Source organism: Chiloscyllium plagiosum, chromosome 9, assembly GCF_004010195.1.
Source record: "Chiloscyllium plagiosum isolate BGI_BamShark_2017 chromosome 9, ASM401019v2, whole genome shotgun sequence".
In the NCBI taxonomy this organism is placed as follows: Eukaryota; Metazoa; Chordata; class Chondrichthyes; order Orectolobiformes; family Hemiscylliidae; genus Chiloscyllium; species Chiloscyllium plagiosum.
The window spans coordinates 1,544,299-1,558,936 of NC_057718.1; the positions used below are offsets into that span (position 1 = coordinate 1,544,299).

A 14,638-nucleotide genomic window follows, 5' to 3' on the forward strand; every position below is an offset into this window, starting at 1 on the left:
AGCTTAGCACAATTGTTCCTGACCCAGATTTGTCCCTGTCAAACTGAATGCTAAAGTCTATCATGTTATGATCATTGTTTTTAGGATACCTTTTACTCTGACATCATTTATTAAACTTTTCTTATTACACATCGCCAGAGTGTAATAACAGTGTAACAGTGGTTAGCACTGCTACCTCACAGCGCCAGAGACCCGGGTTCAATTCCTGCCTTAGGCGACTGACTGTGTGGAGTTTGCACATTCTCCCTGTGTCTGCGTGGATTTCCTCCAGGTGCTCCGGTTTCCTCCCACAGTCCAAAAATGTGCAGCTCAGGTGAATTGGCCATGCTAAATTCCCCGTAGTGTTAGGTAAGGGGTAAATGTAGGGGTATGGGTGGGTTGCGCTTCGGCGGGTCAGTGTGGACTTGTTGGGCCGAAGGGCCTGTTTCCACATTGTAGGAAATCTAATCTAATCTAATCTATCTAATCTAATCGCCAGATTAAAAAAGCCTAATCCCTGGTTGGGTTCACAACATAGTGTTCTAGGAATCTGAATGTGGTCTATGAATTCTTTGTCATGGTTTCCTCTGCCAGTCTGATAATCCCAATGTACATGGAGATTAAAGTCACCCATGAGTAATGCCCTGCCTTTGTTACATGCCCTCAATATCTCCTGATTTATTCTCTGTTCCACCATAAAGTTTCTGTTAGGAAGCCTGTAGACTATTCCTACCAGTGTCTTCTCTCCTTTATTTTTCTTACCTCCACCCATATGAATTCTACATCTTCCAATCCAATATAATTTCTTGTTTTTGTACTTATTCCATCCTATATTAACAATGCTGCCCCAGAACCCTTTCCTTCCTACCCGCCCTTTTGGGATTTATTGCTTTAATTATTGAAAGTAAAATATTGGCTTTGAGAGGAATTGGGGTCTCTATTAACAGTTGCCTTGAAGCACTCTTTGGACTTTGTATTCTGTTCGATGGACACAGGAGTCAGAATAAGGAAGCCATCTCTGAAGCTGCAGGACTCTCCTGATATCCCGTTCTCAGCAAAGTCCCTAGAACCCGACTGAGTTCCCAAATGCCAATGAACAGTTCATCTATCATCAATCTACAGCTGTCAACAATTCAGATTTGGCAACAGGAAAAATGGACTCAAGAAGTTATCACATTCTATTCTTTATTTCTAGACCCTTGGCCAACAGTTAATTTATGAAATGACACTGGAGTGCTGGGGCTTGAGAACCAGACACTTTGCTAAGTGGGTAGTAACAGCACAAGAGTGGAACGGTCATTCAATGGGTTGACTCAGTGCATTTATACTCAGGATGTAGTTGGTGGAGTAGTGGGGCTTGATTATCAGTAATTCCCCAGTTGTAACATTTACCCTTGTCCTTTGACATGATAGAGATTATGAATTTGGAAGATGCTATTGGAGAAATCCTTGTGAGGCATTGCAGTGCATTGTAATAAATTTTGAAGGCTGTGTTGAGGACGCCACTCAAGCAGGCTGCTTTGTCTTGGATGGTGTCAAGCTTCTTGAGCGTTGTTGGAGCTGTACTCATTCAGGCAAATGAAGAGAATTCCCTCACACCCCTAATTTATGTCTTGTAGATGGTGGGCAGATTTTGGGGAGTCAGGAGGTGAGTTAGTTATCACAGAGTTCCTAGTCTCTGACCACCTCTTATAACCACACTATTTATATGGCCAGTTCAGTTTCTAGTCAGTGGTAACCCCCAAGATGTTGATAGCACAGGATTTTATATGATGTGATCATATGAAATTTGAGAAATATGTTACTCGTAAGATTAAAGAGGAATTTAAAAAGGGATTTCTGGGGCGTTTTGGAGAATATTATTCCCATTCTGGTTAATCTTGCTAAGCCATTACAGAATCTGATATTACATCCAAATAAGAGACAGAACAGTTGCAAAATTTGATTGATTGATTGAATTGATTATGCAGTCATGTAGCATCAGATGTGAGCTCTGTCGTATCGGAATTTAGTACCAGGGTCGAACAACGCTGTGATTCACTACTGTAAGGGGAAATAAAGCATTAGTGAAGTTAAACCTACACAAATGACAACTTATTGAGTGACCAGAAGAGTTTGAAATTTATTATTTTTTGGTCATCATTCATATGCTAAACTTCCTGGTAGGTATTTGAGTCCTGTTGTTTCCAAAATTTTGAGATAAGTAAAAATGAGAAAAAGAATCCTTTTATTAAGGACGCTGAGAAGATAAAAGTACACGAATTGCTGAAATGCTGGCTGCTGTGAAAACGGTGGATGTGATTAAATGATTGCAGTGCAGCATCTACCTGGCAATGTGGAAAATTGACAAGTTACATCATGTTCATGAAAAGCAGAAGAATTCCACTATGGAAATAAACTGACTATTCAAGTCCAATACTTGAATAGTCATGGGGGTATTTGATGGAGACAGTGTAACGGAAGGTGTGCTCTGTAAGACATCCTGTGCTATACTTGTCCAAGGCATGGAAAGTATTGCTTTATTACGTAATTAGAAAAGAAATTCAAAAGTATCACCTATTTCATCACAAAATGAATTGATGAAATGAAAGCCCTTGCTTACTGCAAGTGGAGCGGGCCTTCTTTTCCTGTTCTTATGTTTTTTTTCCTTTCTCTAGGTTGACTGTGGGAAACGGCGTGTGATCGATGAGAGTGAGGGACGGCTTTGGGCAGAGAGCCGAGGGTTCCACTACTTTGAAACATCGGCGCAGTCTGGAGAGGGCGTTAATGAGATGTTCCAGGTACCACATATGCTGGAATCATTCCAATGAGCTAGCCACCAGAGGAAAGTTGCAGGGTTAGATGATGATAAGAAACACCTGGGAGCAAGAAGCCACAGATTGTGGTCTATTCATATGTCTGTGATCAGAGAACATTCTTGTTCCCTATTTTGGGCACAATAAAGAACTCCCTTCATCCCCACCACCATCAAAAATTCTCCCCATATGGTGATTCCAGGGAGTGGTACATAATGATTCTCCAGGACCTGTACACTGTGATTCCTGAGATCAGCGATCATCATGCTGTGATTCCACGGAACACCCTGCGGTGTTACCTGGGTTTGCCATGCTGCAATTCCCCTTGGAACACACGCTGTGAATCCCCCAGGAGTACACGCCACAATTCCCCTGGAGTCTGTGCTGTGATTCCCAGGGAGTGGCATGTGATTCCTGGGAATGCTACAAAAACCGGGCAGCAGAATATCTACTGTGTGACATGATCTACAAAGAGTACTGTGTCAAATTCCTGTTTAATCCTTATTTTCCTTTTTTCTACATTCTGTCTGATTCCAGGCATTCTTCTCAGCAATCCTGGATTTGTGTGAGAATGGTAAACGGCCTCAGTCCAGTGTGAGCTTAGGGTTTACTAAGGAGCAGGCAGACACCATCCGCAGGATACGCAACAGCAAGGATAGTTGGGAAATTTTGGGAATGAAGCCTGGAGCCTCTAGGTAAAGTAAACTCACCTACATATTATTATCACGCAGTAAAAGAAACTTTCCCATTAGAGTACAGCCTGCATGTGGATTAATACCAGTTCCAGGTCATGGACAATACAGGCAGTATTGCCATATAAATAGGAACTTAAGAAATAGGAGTTAGCATAGACTGTTTCGCCCTTTGAGCTTGTTTCATCATTTGACAGGACCATGGCTAATATTTTCATTAATTTAACCTTCTTGCAGTATTCCATATCCTTTAATTCACTTGGTACCCAAAATCGATTATCCTTGTATATACTTTGAAAAAGCTTAAAAACAGGACACTAACAGCTTTCTGGATTAGAGAAAACCAATGATTCCTGATCTTATATTCAGGTTATCCTGGTGACATTTGAAGTCACATATGGATTATGTTCAATCTCATGTCATTGGTCCAGTAACAATGCCACTTTGGTGCTCTAACCTGACGATGGGATCACAAAAATTGAAATAGTGAGAAAGAATAAATGCCCCATAAGTGTTAGAAAAAGGGTAGACCTTTTCATATCAGAACTGTGTTGTGCCCAAAATATTTCTGCTCCTTATGATACAACAGAATACAACAGTACAGCACAGCAATGGGCCATTCGGCCTATGATGTTGTGCCAAACATGACTCCAAATTAAACTAATCCCTTCTGCCTGCCCTTGGTCTATATCCCTCCATTCCTTGCATATTCATGTGCTTATCTAAAAGTTTCTTAAACGGCCCTATTTTATCTGCCTTCACCACTACCCCTGGTCACGTGTTCCATACTCCTACCACTCTCTTGTGTTTAAAGAACTTGCCCCTCACATCTCCTTTGAACTTTCCTCTCTCACCATAAATGCATGCCCCCTAGTTTTAGGCATTTCAACTCGAGGAAAAAGATTCTGACCATCAACCCTATCTATGCATCTCATAATCTTATGGACTTCTATCAAGTCTCCTGTCAGTCTCTGCCACTCCAGAGAAAACAACCCAAGTTTTTCTAGCCTCTTTTTATAGTTTATACCCTCTAATCCAAACAGCATTTTGGTAAATCTTCTGTATCTTCTCCCAAAGCCTCCACATCCTTCCTGTAATGTAGCAACCAGAACTGAATGCAGTACTCTAGTGTGGCCTAACCAAAGTCTTATAAAGCTGCATTCATGGCCATATTGTGTGTGCCAGAGGGTAATTGTGGACCCTGAGACTGTGTCAATTTTACAGGGATGAGGTAAACAAAGCCTATCGGAAGATGGCCATGCTGCTTCATCCAGACAAGTGCCTTGCACCAGGGAGTGAAGATGCCTTCAAAGCTGTCGTCAATGCACGGACTGTGTTGCTGAAAAACATCAAGTAGTAAAGGGGAGTATCATCAAGGTCCCGTACCATCAAGGTCCACTTTGACTCTGACAACAGAGATGAAATTGTCTTTGTCCAAACTGAGTGTTGCACTATCTGTAATTCAGATCTTGGTGTAAATAAGAAGTCAGTGACTTAATAATTGGATGTTGGTTTCAGGATTAATAAACCTGAACATTAAGATTTGTTGTATTTCTTACACTTGTTAATATAACCTGTTCACTGTAAACACCATGTTTAAAAAAAAGGCAAGCTGCAGCAATGTCCTTTAAAGGGAAAGAAGTTCGGAGATGTTGGGCCATACGAAGAGTATTAAACAGGTCTACTGTTGAGGGAGATATGTATTCTAGGTTGAGTTAGAGATTGAAAGGAAATTGAGATGTGCTGAATGCAAGACCTTCAACAAGCAGAGATGAGCATTGGATCAATATTGTATTACTTCTCTCCACCTTAGCACATGATATCCTAATTCAGGTGCCCTATTTAACAGCCTCCTTCCTTCAGTACATAAAGCTTCACTTTTCCTGTTCAAAGAGCCTCAACACTGTTTGCCGAGATTCTCATCATGCTGCAGTGACACGACTTAATTCGTCTCTAATGCTGCTCATAGCGGAAGAACAGATGAGTCATTTTCTCATGGTCTTCCACGTGATTTTATTTTCAGAAAATCATCTTTTTTGTGGACTGACACAAATACCTGCATCCCAAACTCCATTTTCTGCAACTGTCTTTGAATGAAGTTCAAACCCTTCACCACTGAGATGTTGGTCACTCAATGATTGTTGAAGTGCTCATCATCTTTCATTTCTGGTCTGCTGGTTTATTTCATTATAGAATTCCTACAGTGTGGAAACAGGTTATTTAGCCCCCAAGTCCACATCCACCCACCCCCAAATAGTAACCCACCTAGACCCATTCCCCCTACCCTATTACTCTAATTTTACCCATGGCTAATGCACCTATCGTACACATCCCTGAACACTGTGGGCAATTAAGCACACCAGTCCACCTAACCTGCACATCTTTGGATTGTGGGAGGAAACAAGAGCACCCGGAGGAAGCCCATGCAGACGCAGGGAGAATGTGCAAACTCCACACTGACAGTTGCCAGAGGCTAGAATCGAACCCAGATTCCTGGTGCTGTGAGGCAACAGTGCTAACCACTGAGCCACCGTGCCCTCCTCAAAGTTTATGCCTTAGTAACTACTGAAAGTTGATTGTATTGACTTGGGGGATTTTCCTGCTTTGTTTTTTTATTATTGGTGAAAGTACAGTATTATTGACCCGTTACAGGTGACACATGTATTCTTCACATATGACCAAAACACTTGGTAGTAGTAGCTGGTTTAACAGCTGATCCATCCCTTTTGGCTTCTGTCTGCACATGAAGTCTGCTCCAATTTCAGCTGATGTAATACTGAATTCAGATCCCAATGTGAGACACAGCTTGAGAAACCACAAGTTTTGTTTACCACGGGAGTCCATCACTAAATATATTCACAAGAAAGTTGCCAACATATCTTTAAGCAAATAACAGAGTCAAGAGTCTGTTGCTGGAAAAGTACAGCAGGTCAGACGGCATTCGAGGAGCAGGAGAATCAACGTTTCAGGCGTAAGCCCTTCTTCAGGAATGAGGCTTGTGGGCCGGGGGCTGAGAGATAATTGGGAGGGGATGCGTTTGGGGGGAAGGGAGCTGAGAAAGCGATAGATGAAGGTGAGGGAGAAGGTGCTAGGCTGGAGGGGGTGAATCTGATAGATGGGAAAGATGATGGACAAGTCAGGAGGGCGGTCCCGAGTTGGAGGCTTGGGACTGGGATAATGTAGGGGGAGAGGGAATGAGGAAGCTGTTGAAATCCGCATTTATCCCATGTTGTTGCAGGGACCCAAGGCGGAATATGTCCTTGATGGAGTGGTGGGGGGGGTTGAAGTGTTCAGCCACGGGGCGGTGGCGTTGGTGGTTGCGGTGTCCCAGAGATGTTCACTGAAACGATCCACAAGAAGGCATCCTGTCTTCCCGATGTAGAAAGCCTTCCTTACCCAAATAACATAAAGTTTTATTATGTAACAGAAGGAAAACGTGCACCTAGCAATAACTCTTTCAAGCAGTCTTATTAGAAATATAAGAAAATAAGATTCAACATTCACAACAACCTTGCATACACCCAGGTCTCAGTGAAGGGTCACCATGCCTTCCAGCTTAAAGCTGCTTGATCAGTTGGCATGACTATAATCAATTATTTTCAGCAATTTTTTGCATTTACCCAGAGCTATTTTGTTTAGTTCATCTCTTAATTAGTTTCTTAACTAAAATGTTGCTCATTTCTTAGTTAATGCTTATTTAAAACTTTCTGCTTCTGGAGTTTCCTTCAAAACAAATCATGGCATTTTTCCAGCATTGAATGCTTTGGAGACTACTATTAACAGGACTTCAGCTGCTAACAGCCTCTTCATTCTGAATAAGTCATACACATAGCTCTTCTAGATGCTGCTGGCTTTCTGTGTCACTAAACTCCTGTTGCTAGCAAAAGCAGTTTATTTTTCTTCTGCTGAAAACAAAAAAATGCTGGAAATCACAGCAGGTCAGGTAACATCCGTGGAGAGAGAACAAGTTAATGTTTCGAGTCAAGATGACCCTTCATCAAAGCTGATGTGAAGTGTGGAGGGGGCAGCATTTATGCAATAGTGGGGATGGGGTTGTTTTGCTGGGGGAGAAAGGATGTTGACAGTGCAGATTAAATGATGAGAATGGCAGAACAATGGTGTGTCTAACTGCCAAATTGGAAAGAAAAGATAGAACATTGGAGTGGGGGGAGGGGAGGGAAGACATGGTGACAGAGAATGCAGTAAGTAAAGCTAAAAGAAAGGGAAGAAATGGGAGTGAGTTCACAGTCTGAAAGTGTTGAACATATTTTTATCCAGAAGGTTGTATAGTTCTTAGTCTGAAGATCAGGATGTTCTTTTGGGCTACCTTTGGGAAGATGGTAACGGAGAAGGGTGCTCCAGCTGGAGCTCATCTGCTCTGCCCACCCTTATTCTTTTCACCTTTTCTTTGTTCTCTTCACATTCTCTTCCTCCTCGTGTTTTTATTACCTTTATCTCCTTCTTCCCTTCGATCTCTGGCCTTTGACGACTCCCAACCTCCAGCGACCTCTAGCAAGGAACAGTGATTCCCACATCTGGCAAATGATGATTCCCAACTTCCGGTGATGATCTCTGGCATCTAGCAAATGACGATTCCCATCCTCTGGCAATGAATCTTGACCTAGTGCAGAGACCTCTCGCCTGGTGTAGTGGTCTCCAGGCCTTGGTGTGGCAATCTCCTGCCATGGCACATGGGCCTCCTCCCATTAGGACCTTCTGGTGTGGCATGACAACCTTCTGGTCTCCTGCATGGTGGAGGAAATCCTTAGTTGAATGGTGTTTTGGTTGTGAAGCTGCATTTAGAACCACGGAAATGTTACCGCACTGAAGGAAGTAATTAAGCCCATCATGTTTGTGTCAGCCAAATAAAAGTGTTCACTTCCCAGCACCTGTTGTACAATTACAACATTTAAAAGGCATGTGGATGAGTGTATGGACCAGGAAGGGTTTAGAGGGATATGGGCCAAATGCTGACAAATGGTGCTAGATTCATTTGGGATATCTGGTCAGCATGGACAAGTTTGACTGAAGAATCTGTTTCCATGCTGCACAGCTCTATGACCTGATCCATAGCTTTGTAGATTAATGAATTCCACAGCCCACCACTCTCTGGCTGAAGAAATATATCCGCATTTCTGTTCTGAATTTACCCCCTCTAATTCTAAGGCTGTGTCCACGGGTCCTAGTCTCCTCGCCTAACGGAAACAATTTCCTAGCGTCCACCGTTTCCAAGCCATGCATTATCTTGTAAGTTTCTATTAGATCTCCCCTTAATCTTCTAAAACTCCAATGAATACAATCCCAGGATCCTCAGCCGTTCCTCGTATGTTAGACCTACCATTCCCGGGATCATCCGTGTGAATCTCCGCTGGACACGCTCCAGTGCCAGTTTGTCCTTCCTGAGGTGTGGGGACCAAAACTGGACACAGTACTCCAAATGGAGCCTAACCAGAGCTTTAACGAGTCCTGTCTGTCCTCTGTATCCAAACGCTATGTTACCTTGTATGCATAATTAAATCACCTTCTGCCTCTTCTAAGGAAGACAACCTAGTCTACCCAATCTTTGCTTGCACCTGCAATTTTTAAGACATTGCAATATTATTGGAAATCTCCTGTGTAGTCTTTCTGGACCAATTATATTATTCCATCATGTGACCAGAACTGTATACAAAAAGAGTTTTAAGACTCTGAGGGGCATGAATAGGTTGGATAGAAAATGGTTGTTCCCCTTATGGTTGTTCTCATAATGAAGGAAGGCATCCCATTTGCCATCTTTGTTACCTTTCCACTTGCCCTTCAACCTCAGAAATTTGTGGATGTGCACTCCAAAATCTCCCACTACCTTTTTGCCTTCTCTATTGTGTTTTCCCTTGCTTTGTTTGCCCTCCCCAAATGTTTCTCTGCATTGAATTCCATTGCCACTTTTCTGCCCACTCAGCTGAACCATTGATGTCATCCTGTAGTGGACAGCCATTTTCTTCGGATTCAACCATTTGAGCAATTTCTGGATCATCTGAAATTTTCCCAATCATGGAACCTATGTTTAAGTCTAAATCATTAATATATATCACAGACAGGAAGGGACTCAACATTGATCCCTGTAAAATACTACAGGAAGCTGTTTTCCATTCATAAAATGATCCATTGACTATTACATGGATGTAGGTTTGCTCGCTGAGCTGGAAAGTCCAGTTTCAGATGTTTCATCACCATACCAGGTAACATCAGCAATGAGCCTCCGAATGAAGCTCTCGTGGTATGGCCTGCTTTTTATTTATGTGTTTAGGTTTCCCTTGAGTTGATGCTGTAATTTCCTGTGGTAATGTCATTTCCTGTTATTTTTCTCAAGGGTTGGTAAATGGAATGCATGTCAATGTGTTTGTTGATAGAGTTCTGGTTGGAATGCCATGCTTCTAGGAATTCTCGTGTGTGTCTCTGCTTGTTTGCCCTAGGATGGATGTGTTGTCCCAGTCAAAGTGGTGTCCTTCCTCATCTGTATGTAAATATACTAGTGACATACCACTCTGCCTGTTCAATCTCACTTTGAATGCCACCCACTTATTTGTCACTGACTTTCCTTCAAGAAGCTGTAACCTGTCCCAATGCTGCCAGATTTTCTTTCAGCCTTATAAAGTTTGCCTTGCCCAATTTGGAGTTCCTATTGTACCTTTGTTACTTTCCATTATGATGCTCAATATAATTGTATTATCCTCAAATTGCTATTTCATCCACCTACCCAGCTTCATTTGCTACAACTAAATCTGGAATAGTGCCCTCTCTTTTGGACTTGTTATGCACTGGCTGCTCATACTTATTCAAGAACTCACAGTTCTAAGCAATCTCCTATGCAAAGAATAGCTTGTGCTGAACACCAGTGACTTTATGTTCTTCTCTTTGGATCTGCAATTCTCAAATCTGAAAATCAGGATGAAACAAGTGTTCACGATTGAATAGAATATCCTTCTTTATTCTATCAAAATCTTTCATCATTTTGAAACATCTCAATAAGGTTACCTCTTAATTTTCGAAAGGAGAATAAGCCCAATTTCTCTAATCTTTCCTTGTATTTAAAATCCTTCATTCCTGGTATCATTCTAATAAGTCTCCTTTGAACTGTCTTCAGAGATTTAACATCCTTCCGTAACTAAGGTGCTGAGAACTTAACACCATGCTCCAAGTGTGGTCTGACCAATGATTTGTTGAAGTGTAGTATCACTTCCTTGCTTTTATATTCTATGCCTCTATTTATAACCCCAAGGATTCTTTAAGCCTCCTTAACAATGGTTTCAACTTGCCTGGCCACCTTCAGAGAATCAGTCGTACACATGAACTCCAAGGTCCCTCTGCTCCTGTGCTCCCCTCAAAGTTGCATCATTGAGCCTGTATTGTCTGTCTATGTTTCTTCTATCTAAATGCATTGCCTCACTTTCTCTGTATTTATGTTTGTTTGCAAGGTGTTCATTTGCTCAACTTGTCAGTGTCCTTCTGAAATCATTCAGCATCATCTTCACACTTCACTATTCTCCCGAACTTAGTGTGATCTGTAAATTTAGAGATTTTGCTCTCAACACCCATCTCTAAATTGTGTATATAAATCAGAAAAGGCAGGGGTCCCTATACTGATTCCTGGGCAACATTACATTCAATTTGTCTCCAATTGTCTATACCCACCCATATTTCCTACCTTTTAGTCAATTTCTCATCCATGCTGCTAAGGACCTATCAATCCCAAACATTTCTAATTTGCTAACCAATTTGCCATGCAGCACCATAACAAATGCTTTCTGAAAATCCAAATGTACAACATCCACATCGTTACCCTTTTCCACTGTCTAGTATCACCTGATCAAATAACTCAATTAAACTTTTCAGATGTGACCTGTCTTTGACAAAACCATGTTGACTGTCTAGTATTAACTTATTTTAATCTAAGTATATATTTACCTTCTCCCATATTATTGCCTCCATCAGTTTTCCAATCATTGATGTTAAGATGTTTTGAGATTGATGTTTCTTATCCCCTACCTTATCTTGCTTGAAAGTTTCATGACCAAGGATGTTGAGCTGACATCCTTGCCTCTCCTCAAGCCAAGTTTCCATTATGGAAATGATAGCATGCTGCCATGTATTGATTGGTGCCTTCAGCTCATTCACGAGACTCCTTGCATTCACGTGTATATCTTTAAATATTGCCAATTTTCTGTGCTCCATGTTGTTTGACTTCTTTTGCTAATGGACAATTCTGCAAGTGCTGAAAAGACCAGGATAAGATGATAAAATGCCAAGATTTCAAATAATTTGCAAATGGTTTGTCCATGAATCATGAGGCGAAAGTGAGGACTTCAGATGCTGGAGATCAGAGTCAAGATTAGAGTGGTGCTGGAAAAACACAGCAGGTCAGGCAGCATCCAAGGAGCAGGAAAATCGACATTTCAGGCAGGAGCCCTTCATCAGGAATGAGACTGGGAGCCTCCGGGGTGGAGAGATAAATCGGAGGGGGCTGAGGCTGTGGAGAAGGTACCTAAGAGTGCAGTAGGTGGATGAAGGTGATAGGTCAGAGAGGAGGGTGGAGCAGATAGGTGGAAAGGAAGATGGACAGGCGAGACAGGTCATGAGGATGGTGCTGAGCTGGCAGATTGGAACTGGGGGGAGGGGAAATGAGGAAATTGGTGAAGTCCACATTGATGCTTTGGGGTTGAAGTGTGCGGAGACAGAAGATGAGGCATTCTTCCTCCAGGCGTCAGGTGGTGAGGGAGAGGTGATGGAGGAGGCTCAGGACCTGCATGTCCTTGACAGAATGGGAGGGGAGTTGAAATGTTCGACCATGGGGCGGTGGGGTTGATTGGTGCAGGTGTCCCAGAGATGTTCCCTAAAGCGGTCTGCGAGAAGGCGTCCAGTCTCCACAATGTAAAGGGAGCAACTGATACAATAAATGACATTTGGTGCAGGTGAAACTTTGATGGATGTCAAAGACTCCTTTGGGGCCTTGGATGGAGGTGAGTGGGGGAGGTTGGGTGCAGGTTTTGCAATTCCTGGAGGGGAAGGTGCCAGGATAGGAGGGTGGGTTTTTGGGGGGCGTGGACCTGACCAGATAATCACGGAGGGAACCGTCTTTGTGGAAAGTGGATAGGGGTGGGGAGGGAAATATATCCCTGGTGGTGGGGTCTGTAGGTAGCGGAAATGTCGGCAGATGATGCAGTTTATGCAGAGGTTGGTGGGGTAGAAGGTGAGGACCAGGGAGTTCTGTCCTTGTTGCGGTGGAAGGGTTGGGATTTGAGAGTGGAGGTACGGGATGTGGATGAGATGCGTTGGAAGATATCTTCAACCATGTGGGAGGAGAAATTACAGTCTTTAAAGAAGGAAGCCATCTGAGGTAGAGTGACCATTCATAGGCATACCTCACTCCTGTCTTTCTAGTCATGTTGAATCAGAGCCACCCTTTTCCTTCTCTAACATTAATGCTGCTTTTAAAACCATGGTGCTAACATGATGAACAAAGTCTAATGCTTGTGACAGAACAGCAATCCTTGTCTGTGCACACATCTATGCCATGAGTTCTCAAACTGACACACTTTGGCAGATTGTTGGTGTCAGACATCTATTTTGCCTCAGCAGGTTTTGGGCAGATTTGTAGCTCAGGTTGAGGTTTTGGATGTAGGTTTGCTCGCTGAGCTGCAAGGTTTATTTACAGACGTTTCGTTACCCTACTATGTAACATTTTCAGTGGGTCTCAGACGAAACAATGCTGAAAATTCCTGCTTTCTACTTATATGTTTGGGTTTCTTGGGTCAGTGATGTCATTTCCTGTGGTGATGTTATTTCTTGTGGTGAAGTCAATTCCTGTTCCTTTTCTCTAAAGACTCTAATCCTCTAACGCTGTGCTAGATCCTTGCTTCCTCCACCTTACATAAGCTGCCTTCTTCCTTTTGACAAGAAGCTTCTCTGTTCTCGTCATCCAAGGCAGCAGTGCTAACCATTGAGCCACTATGCCATTTCACTGGAATTCTGATGAATGGAGGGGGATCTAATGGAAACTTATAAAATTCTAATGGGACAAGACAGGGTAGATGCAGGGACGATGTTCCTGATGGTAGGTGTGTGCAAAACCAGGGTTCACCGTCTGAGGATTCAGGGTGGGCCATTTAGGACAGAGATGTGGCAACATTTCTTCACCCAAAGAGTGGTGAGTCTGTGGGATTCATTACCACAGGAAGTAGTTGATTTCAAAACATTGAATGTATTCAAGAAGCAGCTAGGTATAGAACCTGGGACAAATGGGATCCAGGATTAAGGGGAGAAAGCGGGATTAGGGTATTGAGTTGGACGATCAACCATGATGGTGAGGAATAGCAAAGCAGTTTCGAAGTGCAGAATGGTTTCTTCCTGCGTCTACGTTCTTTGCTTATGTATCTGTGTTTCTATATGTCTATGTTTTCAGATGAATATTAAATTCCATTTTGAATGCCTCGATTGATCCTGGCTTTATCACACTCTCAAACAATGCATGCCAAAACTGAATCACTGAAGAAAAGTTTGCTTTGTATGCTACTGAAGTTATTACCAATTTCCTTGCATTTGTGTTCTCTATTAGTGAGCCTTCTACCAATGGGAATACAGGGTATTCGGTTTATTGTTTTGAACTGGTCTGTCAAATTTCTTTTCATCGTTTTCTTACTTGATGAAAAAGGGAAGATTTTTCCAAATCATCGTTTTAAATAATAACACTTCACCCTGATCAATGCGGATTTCCCCAGATCGAAATAGGATTCTCTGCATGATCGTACTATGAGTGGTTTGATTTAGTACACTGTGAAAGATGGATGGTCTCATGGTGTGAGGGTATCGGAATTGCACATCGGTGATCTTTACTCTCCAAGATTCCAGTTTAAAAATGTGTTGCTGGAAAAGCGCAGCAGGTCAGGCAGCATCTCCAAGATTCCAGCCTTGCAGCTAAATGCGTCATCACCACTGTCTGATGTCAACCAATGAGCTCGTGAGTTGGCTGCCCAATGGGATTTAGCAATGCAAAGCTTTGGTGATCAGTGATAGGACCTGCCGACGCTAACAATGGAGTTTGGCGTGTGAGCTGAGGCCCTCAATGTCATTATGAGTAAACAATGCTGCGGGGGTGTCATAAGCGAGCTGTGGCCAGAGGCAGAAGGGCTGGGTCAA

At 42.6% G+C, this 14,638-nt stretch overlaps 1 protein-coding gene across 1 annotated transcript in view; it reads left to right on the forward strand.

Annotated features, from left to right (window-relative positions):
- The window catches only part of dnajc27 (DnaJ (Hsp40) homolog, subfamily C, member 27), a gene marked incomplete at its 5' end in the record, with an annotated part of 56,335 nt that extends 51,221 nt beyond the window's left edge, over positions 1–5,114 (forward strand). The window contains 3 exons of the mRNA XM_043696736.1: positions 2,637–2,759; positions 3,312–3,469; positions 4,691–5,114. Of these exons, the coding sequence (XP_043552671.1) occupies positions 2,637–2,759; positions 3,312–3,469; positions 4,691–4,823 (414 nt within the window). The remainder of the gene's footprint in view (positions 1–2,636; positions 2,760–3,311; positions 3,470–4,690) is intronic.
- Between the last annotated feature and the right edge of the window lie 9,524 nt (positions 5,115–14,638).